This window comes from Panulirus ornatus, chromosome 4, assembly GCF_036320965.1.
Source record: "Panulirus ornatus isolate Po-2019 chromosome 4, ASM3632096v1, whole genome shotgun sequence".
NCBI classification, from domain to species: domain Eukaryota; kingdom Metazoa; phylum Arthropoda; class Malacostraca; order Decapoda; family Palinuridae; genus Panulirus; species Panulirus ornatus.
Window position 1 is genome coordinate 51,289,221 of NC_092227.1, and position 21,971 is coordinate 51,311,191.

At 47.7% G+C, this 21,971-nt stretch overlaps 1 protein-coding gene across 8 annotated transcripts in view; it reads right to left on the reverse strand.

The window, feature by feature from the left end:
• LOC139766161 (sodium channel protein 1 brain-like) overlaps positions 1-21,216 on the reverse strand; it is a 940,735-nt gene extending 919,519 nt beyond the window's left edge. For 3 of the 8 annotated variants that reach the window (XM_071694479.1, XM_071694461.1, XM_071694452.1), the window contains exons 1-2: positions 20,991-21,202; positions 1,726-3,341 (exon numbers count right to left, since the gene is read on the reverse strand). In XM_071694479.1, the coding sequence (XP_071550580.1) occupies positions 1,726-3,172 (1,447 nt within the window). In that variant the 5' untranslated portion in view covers positions 3,173-3,341; positions 20,991-21,202. Of the gene's footprint in view, positions 1-1,725; positions 3,640-20,990 lie in introns of those variants that run through there. The other 5 variants (XM_071694448.1, XM_071694434.1, XM_071694470.1 and 2 more) reach the window with 5 other exon arrangements.
• Between the last annotated feature and the right edge of the window lie 755 nt (positions 21,217-21,971).

Below are 21,971 nucleotides of genomic sequence, written 5' to 3' on the forward strand. Positions count from 1 at the left end.
AGAAAAGACAAAGAATGGGACAAAGGTTGAGGAACAGAGAGAGAGAGAGAGAGAGAGAGAGAGAGAGAGAGAGAGAGAGAGAGAGAGTAAATGCCAATAAGGAAACAACAGACGTGAGCTGAGACAAGGAGGGGAATGTGTTACGTGGGCTCAGACAAGCACTGGAGTGAACACTGCAGTAATTACAGAAAATGGACAAGATGGTCGGTGGAGAGAGAGAGAGAGAGAGAGAGAGAGAGAGAGAGAGAGAGAGAGAGAGAGAGAGAGAGAGAGAGAGAGAGAGAGAGAGAATGATCGAACTGTAACTGGAGAGTGATGGAGGGAGATCCTCAAGAGAAAGTGGTTAAAGGAAAAACAGATCGTGAAAAAGCAGAATGAGACATCGTCCATCAGATCGTAAGAATAAGGAAAGCATTAAAAAGAAAACGGAGGTGCGGTAGGTTAATAACATGGGGAAGACGGACAGGGTTAAAGAAAATGAAATATCACGAAGGTGATACCAGAGAAATTAACTCCAGAGAAGATGATCATATGCTAATGATGCAAATTAAGAAATTATGGATGATATGTAAGCCATATGGGAGACGAGGGGAACAGAGTGAATATATATATATATATATATATATATATATATATATATATATATATATATATATATATATATATATATATATATATCAGTATAGAATCGGAAAATTAAAGAACAAATGATACAGCAAATTAAATATAGAAGCTATATTGCAGATGACAGAAGAAGGAACGGTCATCTCCGGGTTAGATGACCAGCGAGGGCTGGTAGATAAGGAATGTGGGGAAGGGGCGTTGCATGAGAACAAGCAGTCCACGTCATGAACCCCGCTACAAAGCAGCAAGTAACAGCGGCTGATAACGAGCGGCCTCCTGCTTAGCCAAAATTTTGCGTGGCTTGCGGTATGGGGTGGGGGAGGGAGGGAGGGAGGGGGGGGTGAACCACAGAAGCCCACCCGTTGCCTTAAGCGAAACTGTTTTCTTTCAGCTGTGTGGGTTACCTTTCAGCTGTGTGGGCTTAGATTTCAGCTGTGTGGGCTTAGCTTTCAGCTGTGTGGGTTTAGCTTTCAGCTGTATGGGTCAGCTTTCAGCCGTGTGTTATTTTTCAGCTGTGTGGGTTAGCTCTCAGCTGTATGGGTTAGCTTTCTCATTGCCGACTGCTGGCTCAGGATAGCTACGCTCCTAGCAATCAGTGTCGGTGTGGATGACATTCTCTGGGTCACTGAGGGAAGATATGCATTCACTCGGAGAAGGATAAGGGTTCAGGGGATTTTACTCTTCATTACTTAGGCTGTTTATTTCGCCTCTGTTGTTAACAGGCGTCTGTTTAGAATGGAAGCTTTGTTAAAAGAAAATAAATCTAAGCGAACTCATTATTCTTGTTTTTTCATTATTGAAACTGCGGTTTTAATCCATGAGTTTTTATATCAAACGTTTACTGAAGCCAAGTCACATACAGAGGGAGCACGTACTGTCTTCCTGACTGCCATGCAACTAGTGCACTATCTGCTCTAAAACTGCTACTCAGGGGAGGTTAGGGGGGGGGGCCTAGTTCTAACTAGGATACCTGTCTACTACTCTTAAAAAGAAAAAAAAATCATATATATATATATATATATATGTATATATTATGAATATGATTCTCCAAAATATTAGTTTTCGTATTCATGTTCTGTAGGAAACCTCTTAAATGTATACCTTTGACAGTTTGCCAGTCTATAGTCTGAGACGCCTCGAAGAAACTCGAGGCTCCTCCATACACCTCCTTCACCTCCGGTTCTTTCACAACAGATTTAGGCACATAAAAAGTCTTGCCGTTGATGCAGACGACGTTGTAGTTGTACTCGCGCAGCTTCTCTCTGATCTTGGCAATGCTGGAGCCCTCGAGAGACTCTATGGGCACCAGCGGCTGGTCCTCACCACATTCGTCCAAGAGGGAGTTCCGCTTGTCTACCGCGTCGTGGGTCTTCGAGGGATCCTTGAGCGCCGGTCTGCGTTCACAGACATCCACTACTCTCCTCACACCCAGGTTAGTAGCAGGGTCCTTCCCCTTTGTATTAGGAACGGGGCTGTCCTCCGCCTGGTTGTCCTCCATGGACTCAGGCTCATCCTCAGAGAAGCGAACCGACCTGACACCAGTACTACAATAACACGGGTCGGGTTTCTCGTCTAGTAATCTACGTTTTTCAGAGTTCTCGTCTACGAGGGAGGATTTCACACCACTAGTCGATAATTTCACTTGAAAGGAGCGTCTACGTTCTTTATGCCTCGGGGGCGGAAGAGGAGGAGTTCGATACAGTTTATAGGGACGCACGATCTCGTATTGTCTCTCCGAATCAGTGGCGGACACTATACTGATTTGGTCAGGAGCTTTGACCTTGAGCAAAATATCACTACCTTGAGACAGGACGGAACGACTTCCATCTTCACCCGACACATGAATTTCAGGAACTTCCTCGTTTTTCGAAATGTACTGACTAGGGTCTATCTTAATTCGTTTACTATCTAGTTCGAACTGTCTTAACATAGGCCTGGCCTTAACGGGGGCTTCTATAGCCTTGCCACTAGGCCTCTGCATCGAAGGGGGAATCACAAACTGCACCTCGCCCTCCTCTTCAGTATCGAGGCTTCCCATGCGACTTAAGATCTTCTCGCTGATGGGCTCCACGTACATGTAGGCCTGGCGAGCTCTTCCTCTCGCCGCCTGCACCACTTCCGTGTTCTCAATTTCCGTGATGACACCGCTCACCTCTTCAACGAGCCAGCTCTGCTTGATCCGCCCCACCGGCTTCTCGATGACGGTGGCGGCTCGTTGGACCGTCGCCTTCGCCGTCTGCACCAACGGGCCGCTCTCCAGTTCGTCAATCGAATCATCGAACCGCTGGAAGATGGCCTCGCTGCGATTCTCCAGAGCCTCGTAGGCACTTTGGGCCACCGAAATGGCGGCTTGCGCCAGGTTCTCCGACCGCCCCCGCCGCGAGCCTTCAGCCCCGTCGAGGCTAGGACCGCCACCCGCGCCATGCTCAACGTCCAGACTAGAGGCCTTCTGGGGCGGTGGGGGCCTGGTCCTCCCCTGGGCGGTGGGGACTTGGATGTCAGACACCTTGGCACTGCCCGTCAGGCTGTTACTCCGCCGGTGGGACATGGCGACCTCCGCAGGGCCATTGCTGCCACGCACGGCCACTAACACCTGCGGCAAACTACACACACCGGCGCGACACCGCCATGCTCAGCACAACAGTTACTCCTCGTACACTCCCAAAGTGTCTTCGTGGTGCACTCCACCGAGAATGGGGGAGGGAGGGGGGTAGAATCTGGAACTCAACAGAAATATTATGTTAGCACAACCTTTGGATGATTCATGTGAAGGTGCGTGGAGCTGGGCTACACCAGGCTCTTCACAACAACTATTTGAAAGCATGTCGATCAATAGAACGCCGGACGAACGCGACGACAACGCTACATGCTACCACAGGAACGTGTGGGAGGGGCGGGGGGTTGTGGGCGCTCGTGTTCCAGGTTAAGTGTGAGGCACGCTATGCCTCGCTGCGCGTCCCCCACGCTGCACGCCCCCTCAAGCTACACACTAATCCTCGTCACAAAATGGTTCGCTGGAAAACCCGTAACTAATCAACCGTGCAACACGTCGCTATGGGACCGTGCAGCGGGCGCAACAGTGAGGGGGGGGGGGGGGGGGGGGGAGTGTTATCACGGGAGGCAGTGGGGCATGTAGGTCAAGGGACACACATGAAGGGGGACTGGAAGGGGGGCCCTTTGTGTGTGAGGGGGAGGGGGTGTCTTTTATTCCAGTGGGGAGCCACTGGTACTGAAGGGTTTGCCTGGAATTCACTGGGGTCTTCACTGATGGAAAACGGAGTCAGGTTCTCTTGGCTTTACTTGTAGACTCCAGGGCGTGGTCTTCCAGGCGACGGTCAACCATGAGTGCGTCAGTATCTACCAGGATCGGAAGGAACTCCAGCAGCGTCCTGCAGGGTTGAAGGCATCGCAAAAGTGGTCCGTGAGGGACGGCCATCCTCCCCTCTTTACGTGGGTGTTCGGCACCACACACACACACACAAACACACACACACACACACATATACACGACTAGACTTTGACCACGCGGTAGAGAGGAGGGGTCGTGGAGGGACATAGCCAGCGCAGTGGAGGTAGTAAAACCCCCCCCATCCCCTCAACACTCCTCCTACAACCCCTCTCCTCCCCCTCCACGCCTTGAGCAAACCCCTTGCCTTCGTACGCATCTTTCCCATGATTTATTTATCGTCCGGCCTCACCAACGTTCGCTGACCGGGGTCTTACTGATGGTTCTTATTTGCTATCGTTATCCAATGATAGGACTCCGTCGCTTTCGGCTCAGTCAGCGTTAACGACACTGGCTGATAAGATACGAGCGAAGGGAGAAAAGGGGGGAGAAAGGGGAGGGGAGGGATGTGGAGGGCGGAGGAGAGAGAAGGGAGAGAAAAATGGACCTCTTTTAACGGGAACGGAGGAGATGTTAACAGGGAAGGTTCATTGGGATGGTAGTTCATGCACTGGGTGGAGCTGTGTTGACGCTGTTTAAGGTAAGGGGTTGAGTTGACGTATTTTAGGTAAAGGTGAATTTTTTTTATATATTTTTTCGTGTACTGTTTGGCAGTTTAAGTAGGGTTTTAAATAATGGAAGGAAAATATTCATGCCTTTATAGAAAAAACAAGAGAAGTTTTAGGTTTTTAAGTTAAGGGGGTGAGGAGTTCTTTTGTCATTAAGGCAACAGAGATTTATATTTATGGTTTTTAAGATGTGAGGCTCAGGGTTTTTATGGATCTTAAGGTATGTTGATGGAGTCTTTTTAAGTCTTAAGGTTCAGAGTGATGCATAAGTTTTAAGGGTATACGATGATGGTGTGTTCCAAGATCTCTGAAGTACTGAATAAATGTATCTAGGAAGTTACAATATAAGGAAAAGTCTCAGTAATTAGGGAATGATGCATTATTGAACAGGTTAACGTAGAAGGGGTAAATGTTTATATTCTTTTTTGGTTAATTAAACGAAATATTTACAGCCTCTAATTTAGAAGGAAAGCTTTTAAAGTAGCTACTGAAGGTAAGATTATCATGTCTGGTAAACAGACACATATCACTGAACATGTCAAGCAAGAGGAGGAGTGAGTTTTCAAGTCTTTAAGATTCGTGGGGGGGAAAAGGGGATTTTAAACTGGAATGAGAACTCTTTCGGATGACCTCTGCACGAAGTGCTGGCAAACAATCTATCTATCGAAATCAGTTTATCCAATAAAATCTACTTAACTCATTCTCCGGGCTGACGCCGCGCTCGCCCCCATATTAGCCATCTCTTTCGCCGCTGTTTCCGATATCCATCTGCTGGGTGACCATCAGCTCTGACCCGCGCTGCTGCCACAAGGACACAGGTTCACAACCCCACATTCAGAACCACGACTCCCGCATTCCCGAAGACGGGCAAGGCTGGCAGTGTGTGTGTGTGTGTGTGTGTGTGTGCATTTTCAGATCATGATGACATATCTCACGGCCTCGGTCAAATACTTCGAGGACCAGCCGGCACCGAACGACGCCAATGGAAGTCACTGGAAAGTGACTTTACTTTCCTATAGCACATTTTTCTTTATCTTTTAACCGTGTTATCGGGTATATGTAGTCTTCTGCTTCGCCGGAACCTCGAGATGCATGGGTGACGATCATCTCTAACCTCGAGCTGTGTGGGTGACGACCACTCCACCCTCCCTCCCTCCCTCCTGGACAACTTAAAAACAATCTTCGACCTGACATGAGCTTTGCTTGGATGGCAAATGTTTCGTGTCGAGGATCAAGATGTGGAAATATCTTTGTAAGATATATTCGATGTTTTTCTGGTGTGACTAAGGTACATACTTCCTCCCGCCATGTCTGAATGAATAATAAATCACATAGAAAAAAAGAAAGAACAACAACTCGGGTAGTTTACTGCGCCACACGTTCGCCTTCTGCCAGACCACGCGAGTTCGTCTGTCCGGCAGCTAAACATTACCGAGATGAAGCCAACGGAAACTAAGACTATATACCACGTCCCGTGGGTTTACATGACGACTTGCAGACCAGATCTGCTGCTGCTAGTACCCTGTGCTACAGCAGAGGTTTTTCTAGAGCAAGAATCAAATAGAATTTTGCTATTAAGTTCATCGCAAAGTCCACAATCGGCATGTCTTCGGTGCAACGTTCTGACGCACTCGAGGCAAGCAAGTGTGTGGGACTTGCCACAAGACCTGAGCAACTTCCCCCACTTATCACCTCGCTAATCCCAAATCAAAATTCCACACCGGGTCCACGTTCTGCCCTCCGGACAGAGAGCAAAGCTTGTGTTATGAGATGAGTGCGAGGTAGTAGGGCTGCACGGTCGGTAACTTGTCCTATGACGAATATTGACGATACAGTTCCTGTATTGACTACGACGAGGTGCTGACGTCACAACACCGTGCCATGTAACCAGCTGAGAGCACAGGCGTTGGCCGAACACGTCCCCCAGACGTACAAACTAGCCGCTGTGTCGTTCAAGCAGATAAGTTCCTATGTCGTGACCTTACTGGCTGGGCTCTGACCCTATTTAACCTCAGATTTTACCGCAGGCAGAGGCGGTCATCTTACCGCACGATCTTATAGAATCGAAATTCCTTGGAAAATGATGAAATGACTTTGCTCTACGTTCCCTTTCGAGGCCATACACTGCGTCATATCGCCAGGCCCGTACACTCCTCGCCAGCTAAGAATGGAACCATGCTAATAAGGAGCCTTTTTGCCGGCATTAACCTCCTATTTATTTCCGCGCACATCGCCCTTCAACGCTGTTACTCCCGCCACACTTTAGTTTGGGCGACTGTCGATTCTGCTGTAACTTCGTGCACCATAAGTTAAGCCGGGTACAGACCGTCTATAGCTTCAGGTAAGGAGACTAACTAACGTATACACAGAATAACTGTTCTTCGGAGTTTGCGAGGTTACTTCTCGAAGTTCACGAGGATAGTTGCACAAAGGTGTCTTTACCCCAATGATACGTACCGCGTGATGTTATAACAACATATGGATGGCGTGGGTAAGCACCAGTCGACTGCACCACCTCGTTAGCAAGAGATACAAAATTTCCGGTGTCCTAGAGTCGAGCTTTCACCTGTGTCTATTGTTTTCTCTTCGAACTAACTTCAGCGAACGACCTAAGATGACCGGGTCAAAATAAGGTCAAGAAAATGCGTTTTACGCAGTAGTCAAATCTTTACGGAGCAAGATCATAAGAGAGTTTTGAGAAGGGACGATCGGTTCAAAATTGTAGTTATCTTTGCTTAGCGACACAAAGGACAAGTTACCGTGGGTCATCTTATCATTTTCTAAACTTCGTTTATCATATTTTCTTTTCTCTACGAGAGCTTTCAGGGTTGTAATTACTAAATACATATCTTTAAATATGTTTCCTTCTTTTTGTGTTTTATGTTCTGTGATTTTATGCATCTCTATACCTGGTGATTTCTCTCTCTCTCTCTCTCTCTCTCTCTCTCTCTCTCTCTCTCTCTCCTTCCTTCCTTCCACCTAAGTCTTTCAGATGAAAACGAAGGGTGGCTCAAGTCTTGGACACCCGAGAAACTAACTAACTCATTGAGGCCTTCGATACTCGCTTCTTGTTCTCATTTTTTTTTTCTCTCCGGTACATGAAACGACCAAGAAACACTTATGATATGATTAAAATATGTAACATACACTGATGGCCTTCCAAACCCGACTGAATTGATTCTGATGCCATTGAAAGAACCCGTCATCATTTATATCAACAGAGACTCAGACAGTAGCTGGAACAACAGCTCCTCGAAGTAGAGACCACTGAACTCGACGGCTACTTTAATGGAAAAGAATAACCTGAAATACTGAGGTGACATATACCACAACGGGGTCTCCCTTATGACCTGCTCTAGTCCTTCACTTTATGAGCGGAATTTCATCATTCGGGATACAGTTCCACGCCAGCACACCTGATAATATTCCTTAAAGATACGTAAAGACATAAATGTACCTTCGGCTAAAACACTCACAATGGAGGATACAATGTATAAGTAACTGATAAGAAAGTACACGATCGGATTCCTTTATGAGTGAAAAGTGTTTCATCTCTTTATATATATATATATCAAAAGGTTTAGAATCTTTTCAGTCATTCTCTTTTTTCAATAACTGGTCTTTTTTTCCGGTGAAAAACTCTAAAGTTATTTCATAAACTGGGAATCCAGAAATGTGAAGCCAACAGTACTCATGGTATACCATCGGTTGCCGTTGTACGGTATACAATCTGTTGTCATCAACGTTAAGAAAAAAATGTCTGTTGAATGTTATCATGAGAGGGAAGGGGTCGGTCACTCTAACAGACAAACGGTGTCAACTGGTTCCAGTTAAGCTGAGCAACGTCCGAGGATAAAAGGTATGACCCAAAACGCACTGGGCTGATCTACTCAACTCTCGTCGTAAATATATACGGACACTGCGTCGTATACCTATGATCTCTCTACGTAAAACTTTAATCAAGATACTTTAGCGTCCTACAGCCTGATGGGAAACTATATATTCACATACGACGTTATCAAGACCCCGATCTCCCGGAACCTAACTGTCACTTGACACTGTTCAGGGAATGTGTGAGGTGATGATGTCGCCGAGACGACTGTTTGAGCTGAGATTACTGAGGCGGGTCGCTGGAGGAGGTGGGAGCTGAGGGAACGTCGAGGGCTGATAAGAATGTCTGAGCCGAAGGCGTCATGCTAGTTCTTGGAGGGCGTCTGAGGTGATGGTGTGGCAAGGTTGTCATGCTGGAGGTTGGAGGTTGGAGGTGAAAGCGTCATGCTAGTTGTTGGAGGCTCGAGGTGAGGATGTCATGCTTGATGTTGTACAACGTTCCGAGGTGAAGATGTCATGCTTGTTGTTGGAGGGTTGAGGTCAGAGTGTCATGCTTGTAGTTGGAGAACGTCTGAAGTGAGGGGTATCATGCTAGCTGCTGGAGGTTTGAGGTGTGAGTGTCATGCTAGCATGTGGAGAACGTGTAAAGTGAGGGTGCTCTGTTTATTGTTGGAAAAAGTCTGAAGTGAGGGTGTCATGCTAGTAAGTGGGGGACGTCTGAAGTGAGGGTGTCATGCTAGTATGTGGGGCACGTCTGAAGTGAGGGTGCCATGCCAGTTGCGCATGGCAGTACATGAGAAGGGCTGATAACCGGGGATGTGATGGTCCCTGACGAGGTTATCTGGTGGAGGAGAGTAGTAGTGTTCGGAGATCATAATCTCATTTGTGGCAGCGACGGGGAGAGTAAAGCAGACGGCACCTCCCCGCCCACCACTCCCTCCGACACAACAGCCGGCAGGGAGGAAAAGCTCACAAGGAACACCATGTAGAATGTAGAGAGCAGTATACTGCCATGGCAATTTTATAGGAAAATGTGAACGGGAAAAGTTCCTTCTTTTGACTGTTGCTGGAAGATGTCTTGCGCGAGGGTCTCATGCAAGGTATTGGGAAACATCAAAGGGGACGCTGGAGAAAGACAGCAGTGTCAAAAGGAAGCATACTAAGGGCTGGCTGGGAGCTGTGGGAGACGCCACACAAGAGTGCTGACGTTAAGAGCATCGGGGGGGAAAAAGGTGCTAAAGGGACAAATGCCAGGGTTTCATCACGGAGGGAAAGATGGAGGAGAAGGAAGGGTGGAGGAGAGGCTGGCGGATATGAGGCGGGAACGAGAGGGAGGATGAAAGGAAATCAGGAATGAGAGGAAGAGGAGGAGGCTGAGAGAGGGACGGATGGGGAAGGTTGTGGACGCAAGTGTAGGAAAACTGATAACAAGACGTCTAAGGAGGCCTGAGAGGGAGGAAGCTGTCGGATAAGGACGGAAAAGAGGAGGAGGACGGTTAAAGATTAGGGTGAAGGGAGTCCGAAGAGGAGGGGTTTGGAAGGGGAACAACGATGGAGAGGATGGGAGAGGCGGGGTCGAAATAATGTCCTTATGTGACTGCATCTCCAGCGGTGGTGGTCGGTCACGTAACGAGGGTGTGTGTGACCAGACGTGACCCACCCTAACGACCAAGTGACCTTAGATCGAGTCTCACATTTCACCCCGAGCTGTAGTGAGTTAAGATGATCAAATGAACGACTCCTGCGAGATACGATTATTAGACCAAGTGGCTCGAAGTCTTAAAATTTTTGTCTTCAGGAAAAGAGGCAGTACAGCTTGAGCAACGCTGCACGTAGAATAGAACATCATTTGTCTGGTGAAGACTACGACCCAGAGCAACTAATATTGAGATCATGATGGTGAAGACTACATAATGGATTAACTTAATCTCTGTTTTACAATAGCATAACACTAAAGATAAGCATATTATCGGGATCAACGTCAATTTCGTCGACACGCACTGAGGACCAAATGCAACTCAAGTTCTATAATTTCTGAAGAGTTATCTTAACTTTTCTTTGACGGGGAAAGGGTTACAAAGCCAAGCTTGTACGTACCCTATAGTAATCCAAGTTTCAAAACATGAGGTACAATTTAAGCACTTCTCTGCACCCGTTTTCGTCGTCACAAACGAAGTGAAAATACCGGAAGGTAATTTTGTGGACTTATTCAACGAATGTATTACAAGGTTAGGTTAGGTCCTGGACGGCCAAGCCAGCCTATGGAACAACCGTGACCCTTTGAAAGAAGATCGTCTGCATAATTGGGTCGTGAAAACCAATCATGTTACTGAAATATTTGAGTCACGAATAACGTCAGTGTCCAGCCTGGTACAGTGTAAGCACGGCTAGCGCCCCCACACACTCCACGGCCGGGTTCCCTCCTGCCGGTGGGCACACTGGCCCCTCCCCGTCAGGCAGGTCGGGTCACTAAACCCTCAGCTTTAAGTCATTCTACAGCCGTCGATACTTTGAAACTGGTCATTAATTCCCAGAAACTCTTATAACAGAAGTATTTTCCACCCGTGAAGTCACCTTCCTCCCTGCTATCCCTCTCTTCTTTATGCCCTCTCCCTTCTCTCTCTCTCTCTCTCTCTCTCTCTCTCTCTCTCTCTCTCTCTCTCTCTCTCTCTCTCTCTCTCACCTACACTATCCATTCCTCGCTTCTTCCTGCCTTATCAACCACCCAAACCATCACAGTTTATCACCTTCCTCCTGCCTTCTCTTCTCCCATGCTGCGTCCTCCCACAGTTTGTTCCCTCTCCCTCCCTCCTCTCCTTTCCTCTCTCTCTCTCTGCCTCTCTCTCTCTCTCCTCGCAGCCTGACCAAGTCCATTGATTCTCCTCAGACACGACGCGGCTCAGGTGTCCTGAGGAAAAACACTTTGGCTAGGGACCGCCTCCCGCCGGGGCACATCCCAAGACTTGGTCTCTGATACTAATCGAGAGACATCTGACCCTCTGACGTCGAGGATGTCTCGCACTTCACCGGCCGAGGTGAAGTGTCTCGCGAGCTGTATCCTGGGCATGCCAGACACATCCAGTTTGGTTCATGTCAAACGAGTGAACCATCTAATTGGCTAAGGTCAAGTGTATGAACCATGTGATCAGGTATTCGAGCGAGTGCATGTCAATCGCCCTAGTGCAGAACACATGAGGTGTGTGTGTGTGTGTGTGTGTGTGTGTGTGTGTGTGTGTGTATAGGTGGCCAGGAGGGAGGCTGTACTGGCTCATGTACGTGAGGCACATCAATGGCTGAGAGAGAGAGAGAGAGAGAGAGAGAGAGAGAGAGAGAGAGAGAGAGAGAGAGAGAGAGAGAGAGAGAGAGAGAGAGAATTTTCTCCTAATCAAATTCCTAATATAATTTTCAAGTTTTTTTTTTACAATAAAAAAAAATTGATTTTCACTGAAAAAGTTACTAAAATAATCTTAAATACATCTGTACCTAAACTAAATGTTTCTCTTAGTAACATCAATCTATTGATGCGTGTATCAGTGTGGTACTAGGGCCATGCTATCGTACTGACAGCTAAATGACATCTTAATTCAATAATCCAAGTATGAAAGTCAAGACACCTCCCGCTTGTAAATAAATCAGTTCTGTACATGGCTGGCTGGTGACAAGTTCAGCTATGTAAATCTGATTGTAAACGATTCAATTTACGCATGACCGCGTGAGGGTTATGTCTGTTTACGGATGCGCGCTTGCCACTGAGTCACTTTGTAAATGACCAGCTGATGGCAAGTTTGCCTGTGGATGCTTGAAGGAAGATGTCAAATAAGGAAAAAAACCCAAAACACTAGCTGACGTGGACATGTGTATGGACGCGCGATAGTAAACTACAAAAAAAAAAAATCATGAATGAACCTCCTAAAATTGTCAATGGATGCGTGGCTATAAATGAAACACTTTATGAATGACGGGTGGAAGTCATATCTGGGGGTCGTAAACAAAGATGATTTATGAATGACCACTTGATGATACACACCTGTCAACGTAATGCGCGATGGCAAACGAGACCTTTTATGAACGACCCATTGAAAACACGTCTGTTTGCGAAGACCTGATACTGTAAAATGAGTGAAATCATTAAAAGCTTTGGCCTGTCAATAAATGAAGCGATCTATGGAAAGCTCTGCGTGAATTCAAATCATGATGCTAATATCTGGTTTAAAGTAAGTCTCACTATAAGACGTACTGTATACACATACGTCTGTTACAAGCGTGAAGCTCTGATGGAGTCAGGTCACAGCCCAAGCGACTCCAAGCTCACACAGTCACCTACCAACTAACTGACCATGATCACGTGAGCGGTCACTGCTAACTCTCGACGAGCGTTAGCAGTGAAATGACAGTGACCTCCAGACCAATGCTTTTCAACCTGCGCTGCGTAAAAGCGGCCGCGAACCGTGCTTTACAGCTGAAACATATCTGCAGGTGGTGGAGTGCGGAGTGGAAGAGGTTGAATGGCACTGCTCTAGATGAGGGTGATTAAAGATCTAGATGAGAGTGATTAACGACCAAGATGAGTGATTAACGATCTAAATGAGTGATTAACGACCAAGATGAGTGATTAACGATCTAGATGAGTGATTAACGATCTTGATGAGTGATTAACGATCTAGATGAGTGATTAACGATCTTGATGAGTAATTAACGATCTAGATGAGTGATTAACGATCTTGATGAGTGATTAACGATCTAGAGCGATCTAGAGAAGAATGATTAACGATCTTGATGAGAGTGATTAACGAGTCATCAATACATGGGTTTGATGTGGTGTCTCGGTGTGATCCATGCTGTGCAGTGTCGTACAATGTGAGATGGAGTGTATGTCATGCAAGGGAGATGCTTACGACTAGGAACACATCAGTGGTTTATCTCAGTCAAATAGATCGCTTCATCCTACCTACTCAAACCCCCCCATCTGTCTACTGCCGGGGTCAAGGCGGCTGGAGCATCCTCTCTCCCCTCAGGTGCAGGAGGGCAATGTTTACAGAATCAAGAGATGACTTCATCATGAGAGAGAGAGAGAGAGAGAGAGAGAGAGAGAGAGAGAGAGAGAGAGAGAGAGATGACACCGAAGTGTCTCTGTATCTTCGAAGCTGAGGGCGGAGCATAAGCTGTGATACGACGACGACGGAGGAGGAGGAGGAGGAGGAACCTAATCACGTCATCATACTCGTGACATCACGACCCAGAGGGACGGGGGGCATCTGCGCGCATGACAGGACCGAGCCTCCGACTACGTCATGACCCAGCCCCCCCCCACCCTGAGGTGACGTCATCGATCGCTGCGATGTCATTATCATCAAGCCGGCTGCTGAGGTGGAGAAAAGGGGGCGTTGAGGAGTGGCGAAGAAGTCTAAAGGAGATGTGGAAGAGCGGAGGAGGAGTGAGTGAGAAGAAGAGGAGGAAGGGTAAAGGATATGGGGGGGACGAGGACGAGGAGGAGAAGGCGGAGGAAGACAAGCAAGAAGCCAAAAAAAACCCAAAAAGATGGAGGTGGAAGCCTCGTTAATCAAGTTACCGTGGTGGAGGAAGAAGCCATTAAAAGATCACTTCGTGACTCGTCAACAAACTAGAGATCTGATTGGCCATATTGGGGCCCCTGTGTTGACTTGTGATCGCCCGCTCCCCCCCGAGCGTAGGAGCCGTGATGATAAATATCTTACTTGGTTCTGAAGGGCTTTAATCCCTGCACTCTAGGGTCTTAATTATCACATATACAGGGCTTAAGTTATCGTAATTAAGGTAATTAGGGGAATTAGATATTTCTCGTCTTCACTGGAGGGGCGAAGCTACAGTACCCAAGAGAGGTGGGGGGTTATCATATTCAAAGGTCATCATGCTAAAGAGATCTGGATATCACAGTCAAGAGGGAAAAGTTATCGGGTTCAGAAGGGTTAGGTTATCGTGCTCAAGGACCACATCATTGCTTCCAAGGTCAAGTGGGGTCAACGGATTTCATGGGTCGACATTCTATATGTAATGTGATACAGATGCAGCACAGAGGAGGAATTCTCTGTTAAAGTTATCTTTTAAAGATATCTTTCTGAGCGTCAATCGAGGGACGACTTTATTATATTGTGGTCCAGCTGGTCGCTAACGCGCACGTCTACTGTCGGGTACTTCAAGTGCACTGAATGTGAACTGCCTTGTTGGAAAGTAAGTGAAGCGAGAGCTTGTGTTCACGAGACCACCTCTTGGTTAATGCTTGCTACAAAATTGTGTCTGTAACAGATACATGATGAAAGGTAGATGAACAACCTGACCTGATCAGACATCATTCAACACCTGCCATGACTAATTCTGACCTAACCTGACCCTACATGACTTGGATGAAGTCTACCCATCTCTAGTTTAACTTAAACGAAGGCGATTCAATCTTCAGCCAACCAGTTCTCTCTCTCTCTCTCTCTCTCTCTCTCTCTCTCTCTCTCTCTCTCTCTCTCTCTCTCTCTCTCTCTCCTACACTAACAATATCACTTGTTTCATCACATCTCAAATAACGAAGAATCATCATCCCAGATTCAGTATGTATGACGTGTATGATACACATGATAGAGTGTGTGTATTGTTGATGTCCAACGCATACACGGGCACTGGTTGCAAGAGGGCCATTCGCCTACACTTCCCCCGCCACACTCACATGTAATGTGTTTGTTGCACCAGCGTAACTGCTGGATAAATATGGTTCGACAAACAAAGAATTTTGTGTAGGACGACGGGAGGTAGAGATTTCGACATTTTCTTTCCCAGGTTGAGTATCGACCTGTTTATTCTGCCAACTTGCTAATTAAGCCACGGAGCTATTACTGTCACCCACACAGATGGATATTTCTACCGGCAGCTCGACAGATGACGTACCGTCTGTCACCTTTAAGAGATGGCTGTTCTCTTGCCGTCTGGACAGAGATGGTTTGCGACCCTAGTTATCACCCAGACAGATGGCTATCTAATGGTATACAAACATCTAGATCTTTCTTTAGTACCCCTCCAACAGATGGCACGTCTATCGTCTCCATCACGCCCCAAAGTTCTCCTTAATTGACTTTTACAAGAACGAAAAGAAAATCAGCTTGCGCTGCGTCTCACGGACATCTGCGACACCTCAAGAACCAGTCTATATAAACGTACTTCACTCTTCCTTGTATCATGTTTCCGTTTGCCGCCTCCTTCGCTCCTGTGGTGAGGGCTCTCCAACCACCTCTCACCACCATGCTCCCGACGTGTTCACTCTCACCGCATTCCCATCATAATCCTTCACCTTGCTTGTCACTGTATTTATCATCCTTCTCGTCATATTCATAAGTTATTCACCATTGCGCGGCACCTTTCACTTTGCCTCAGGTTCTACAGATCGAAAACGTCCCTCCACAATGTGTGCTTCAATCACCTAATTTGTTCTGGTCTTATTCACTGCATACTTTTTTCATGTTCTTATCATCGTGCATCTCACCATGCCACCATACTAGGGCGTAATCACCACTCAGTACTACTACCAGGCAGTTCACCCTGGCCGATAATTGCAGGTCGTTATCAAGCGTGAGGTAATCCACAGGCAGCCTCCCCTCTTCTTAAATGCCATGTAACTAATGGTGTGGCACCGGGGGCCACTCGATAAGGGTTCGGCTCCAGGATCGAATCCTCTTTAGAGGAGTCTTAAGATATCAAGTGATTTTCTTCCTTCAGGATTGTACTTAGGCACAGTGTTTTCAGAATACACTTGGAGTGGTTTTCAAATTGTTCTTGAGAGATTCTTTCTTTCAATCTGGTGTGTGAGTCACAGGGACACCAGCACGACCTCACAGTCTCTCACAATACTTTAGCAATATCAAGGAGAAGACGTAAATGATTTTCTCACAGATCCGGTAGTAAGCGGCCTTCCAGACCGCAACGAAGTGGTTTGCCACTCCGTCTGGTAGTTAAGATGACGGGTCGTGAATGAAGAAAATAACACGGGTCAAGAACTTGTATGACCGCATAACCGTCTAACACCAGTTCCGAATTTTCTCTATCTTCATAAGTTACACGATTTAACTACCACGGTACACTGTGTTTTCAAGTACTATAGTGCACTCATAGGAACCATATTAGAAAGGCACCGGGTATTTCCAAATATATGGATTCATTACTTGAGAAGAAAAATAAATATATATATCGTCTTCATCTTACGCAAGAAAAAGGACTTAACCGTCTGCAAGGTACAATGTATTTTCCAGACATTGTATCATACTATTTTCTTTCTCGTGGAACACTGCATTTTTTCACTCCAGCGTACACTTCACACGACAGAATGAAATGCTCGTCAGGTCATTAGGCTTGTTACAAAAAGCATTACAGTGTCTGTACTGTCCGCCCCTTACACGCACACTGACCAAGATACGTCTGGCTATTTAGAAAAAAAAAAAAATAAATCTCGTAAAAAAACAGAAAAAGATAAAATTTACAGAGGCAGAGAGAAGAGAGAGAGAGAGAGAGAGAGAGAGAGAGAGAGAGAGAGAGAGAGAGAGAGAGAGAGAGAGAGAAATATTAACTATCACTTCACGATCCTCAGAGATTGATGAGGAAGATTTACCCAGCACTGTTGTCTAGATACGAGTGTATGAAGAGTCATTAAGAAGGTACGGTAGATAGCCAGCCAGCACGCGAACATGATTTCTGTCACTGTGAGATACGACTGTCTTGCCAAACAATTTTTGGTCTCGTTTCCACAACAGCTTTCAGTATTCTATATCAGGTTGTCACAAACAACAAACTTCATCAATTTTACTTGAACAAATAACTAGGATTTTCTCTTTCCTGTGATAATATATATATATTTTCTATAACATTGATCAAGTGATTATTTCAGTAACATTATTCAAATGTTTGTAGAATTTCGTTCCACAGTTTCAACGCTACGAATCTCGCCTCGTTCATAGGGCGACATTGCTCGTGATATCCAGGCTGATGATGGAGATGGGAAGGAAAACATCACAAGAATAGATTTCCTATTTTCTTTACAAGTTGTAGACGAAGATTTTCTTTGATCTAATAACTCACGAACCATTTGTTTCCAGATGCTGGCTCTCTCGTGCAAGCACCAGCAAAGCCAGAGGCGGGGTTACAGCACTCAAGAGGCTATCACAAAGCACTTCACAACTTGAAGACTTGAATCGTCACTCAAGCGTTCGCCACAAACAAATCACAACACAAGGCGTTACGCCGCTTGTTTGGCGGCGACACGTTTCAAATGAACCACAACAGGAGATGTGGCCCCACTTGCATGTCTGGTATACGAACACATCACAACGGGAGACTTAACGGCTCACAAGTGCTTGTTACAAACACATCACAACGGGGGGGACTTAACCGCACTCAAGTGCTTGTTGCAAACACATCACAACGGGGGGACTTAACGGCACTCAGGTGTTTGCTACAAACACATCACAACACAAGACGTTACGGCACTCAGGTGCTTGTTACAAACAAAACACAACAGAAGGCGTTACTCAAGTGTCTGCTACAAACACATCACAACACAAGGCGTTACGGCACTCCAGTGTTTTTGTCACAAACACGTCACAACAGAGGGCGTTACGGGCACTCAAGCGTCTGGTAACAATGTACCACAATGTGATGGCGCTGATGCTTTGCTTTACGAAGCTCTACAAATGGGGGGGGGGGGGGCGTCTCGTCACTTGATTCACTGATGGGGGTTGACCCTCGGCGTGTACAACCATGGAATTTAGTCAATACTCGCGCCACTTGTTCGCTCCTGCTCACTACACTGCTTCATCCATCCTTTCCATTCTTATTCATCTACATAACATTCGATTACATTTTCATTTGTTCCGTTTTCCTTATCGTCACCAGATCTTCTTCTTTCGACTCGATCTCTTTGCCCATTATTTCAATCCACCTTTCGTTTCAACGTGGGATATTTTTTTTCTTTCAAATGGGACCTTTCCCCCCCACACACACATTCGGGTAACGGCGACCGGTGTAGGGAAGCGAGCCTTCACCAGCGGGGGCAGCAGGTCCTGAGGCCTGTTCGTCAGCGCCGACCTGTGTCCTCTAACTTGCCTGCACACCTATATCTCATCATCTCCTCTCGCCGGACAACGGAGCTCTTGGCTCCCCAAGAGCTATATGAATTCATAATATATATATATATATATATATATATATATATATATATATATATATATATATATATATATACATATATATATAACCGAGACGCGAAACTCCTGCGGTCACCACGTCACACCGCCACTGGCGCCCTCTCTCGGCTCCTCTGGGAGTCTCTGAATGAATGGAGGGCGAGTCAGCAGGTCGGCTCAGTCAGGTACTTGGCGTTGGCAGGTAGCGAGGGGGGGTGTGTGGGTGGGGGGGGGTGGGAGGAAGGGAGGGGGGGGGCGGAGTTACGGGGAGAAGAGTGGGGAGGGGAGGAGGGGAAGACCTGTAGTGTGGTGTGGAGGAGTAAGGCAAGAGAAAGGTTAGTATCTCGCAGCCTATGCGGTTGAGGCGAAGGTAAGGGAGGGGGGAATGTAGAGAAGTGTTAGAGGGAAGACTGGAGGAGGGATGAAAGTCGCGGAGAAGCGAGGGAGGAAGCAGCTCTCACTCCCTTGGGTAAGGGGAAGAGTCATGATTTTTTTTTTGGGGGGGGAGAGAGGAAGGTAGTTATAAGCGACCACTGGTGGGGAACCAGAGGGTCGAACTTGCGCCGCCGGTCGTGGACCTCTTCGTCAGCCTGCTCACCAGGGAGGCCGATGTAAGGCCTTCTGGTTGTGGGCAGGCCGGAGGGAGGACGGAAAGAGAGAGAGAGGAGGAGGAGGAGACGTGTACAGGAGGGAGGGTCTATGAATAGCATTATCATCAACAACACACAGGAGCAAAAGGAAAGAGAGTAAGGCAAGTTATCAGACTGAAGACGTCGCTGTGAGAGTAACTGAGGAGAGGCGGCCGAGAATGGAAGGGGAATTACCGAACAAGGCACTGAACGCTAAGGCTGTAGGTGGAAGAGAACTCATCCAACTCGAGAGAGAGAGAGAGAGAGAGAGAGAGAGAGAGAGAGAGAGAGAGAGAGAAATATCACACTGTAGAGGAGATAACATTATCGTCCCCCAACCTCGGGTCCTGAGTCATGTACACGGCTGATGTCTACGAAGCTACAGACGCTACAGGAAAGTACGTCCATTTCATCATGCATTTACTGCGGGTGGGAGGGAGAGGGAGGAGGTTAGCGGGGGTACGGACCGGCACTACCACCTGCCAGCCAGAACACAAGGGAGCTACCGGACACCAGGGCTGGGCTCAGGAGGGCACCGCTACAGCTACTACTACCTCGGACAAAGGGGGAAACTACCTTACACTAGAGTCAGGCACGTTGGGGGGCGAGGGAGGGAGGGAATCATTATAGCCACTACCCAGGACAGACGTAGGGAAGTACTGGACACTGCCTGAGGATGGAGGAAGACACCCAGCGTAGGGGAGAGGTGTGTGTGGAGACAAGACAGACAGCACATCTAGAAGGAGATGAGAGTCTAGGGAAGGGAGAGGCTGAGAAAGGCCTCGAGAGAAAAGAAGAGGTGGGTGAGAATGGTAGGCAAAGCCGTGTGAGTACTATTACAGGTGGGCATCTCGGTGGTGGAAACGGATCAGAGGCGGTGTTTTGGAGAGGGACGTGAGAAAAAGAACAAAAGGGACTGAAAAAAAAAAACAAAAGTAGGATGAAGAGTACATCAGAGGCAGTGGCAGGAGGGGAAACCAGAGGAGGGAAAGTAAAAAGTGATGGACAGGGAACGGGATGGATGATCACAGGTGAGTGGTAGGAGGGAAAGACAAGAGTACAGGGAGGTGGTGAAGGCTGAGAACAGTACAAGTGAGGGGAGGTGGGGTGGGGAACCGCACAGGTGGTGGGGTGTTGGATGGAGGGGGGGGGGACACAGAGTACACTCAGTGCGGGGAGCATATTGAGGTGTGTGTGTGTGTGTGTGGGAAGGGAGGGGGAGACGGGTGAGGGGGGCCAAGTGGAGTACAGTACAAAGACATGGTCGACCAGGGGGGGAGGGGGGAAGAGAGGGAGTGGGAGGTACGAGGAGGGGTGGAGTGGGAGGGAGGGAATGAGGGAGGGCACACATCGCTAATGTGTCCCTCCTGCTTCTGGTAACACACACTGCCACAAACACCAGGCACAGGTATAACGGTCTCCGGCGAGAACGATGGCCAGATAGTGGTAACAACCAGGCGCGGGAGTTGCTAGCTACCAGGGGACGCGACACATAACTGGTTTGCTTGTACTTGGACCATGTACCAGTCACCAGGAGAAGGCAGGGTCGTCGCTCGTGTACACTACAACACTGGTCACGACACAAATCATGTGACGAGGCACTACCACACACAAGACACGTCCTTCTGGCTCGTCCAGCTACCAAAAGGTACGTGTCATCAAATGGCTACTTCCTCAAGAGTTGGAGAGCGTCAGCACGTACGAGTTGCCAGCCAGCGGTGTTATAAAGAAGGCACCAAGAGAGTGCTGGTGAGCGAGCGAGCGAGCGAGCACCAGCAGCCCAGGCCTCAGCACCACCTGGCTGTCAGAGCACCACTACCCCGCAGGTTCACCAGAGCCACCAGCTAAGCAGCGGCCAGGTTGCCACTAACTAAAGCAGATAGTTCCACGAGCCAGCTCTAGGGTTGCCAACTAGCGGCGGCAGGAGGTAATTCGCTGCTGGGTTGCCAACACGCACCGTCCTGCCAGCCAGCCAGGCAGCCAGGCAGCCAAGCTCAGCCCGCCAGCCCCGTGTGGCAGTTGCCACCAACTAGAGCAGGAGGAGGAAGGAGGAGGAGAGGCAGGACGGAGAGCAGGCAGGCAGGCAGGAGGAAGAGTGAGGTAGGTACAGGCCAGGCTACCACCGCCGCCCGTGGACTCCACTCCCGCAATCCAATACCTGCACACTAACCCCGCACGCGATCCATGTCCCTCTGTTTACCTTAGATTTTAAGTCGGGTGTCGTTTGCCCACAACATACTACGTGGTCTTCTTCCTCCAACAACACATACACTCGATATATATAGTCTTCTTTTCTCCACCATCACCATCGTCACCACCACCAACGTGGACCTCCACCTTCCTTCGGCCTTATATCATTCACTCCGTGAATCTTTGCAACCACAGAGCGGCTGCCTTCAACATCTTTTATGCCCATGAAACTCTCCAATACCATTTGGTATCGTCAGTCTCCGTTAAGCCTACATTTATGGCTCATTATCCTTCCGTAAAACTCTCTTCTTCAAAGGGAAGACTCCCTTATCAAACCATCGCTGTTACTCAGAGGCCTCTCTATGCCCCATCTTTCTCTCCCTATAGCTCTCCCTTCCACCGACTCCTTTCCCTCTCCACCTCACGACCACTCATTGATCCCAAGGGCCTCCGTCCACCAGCTACAAGTGGATTAGTGGTAATTTGACCTCGT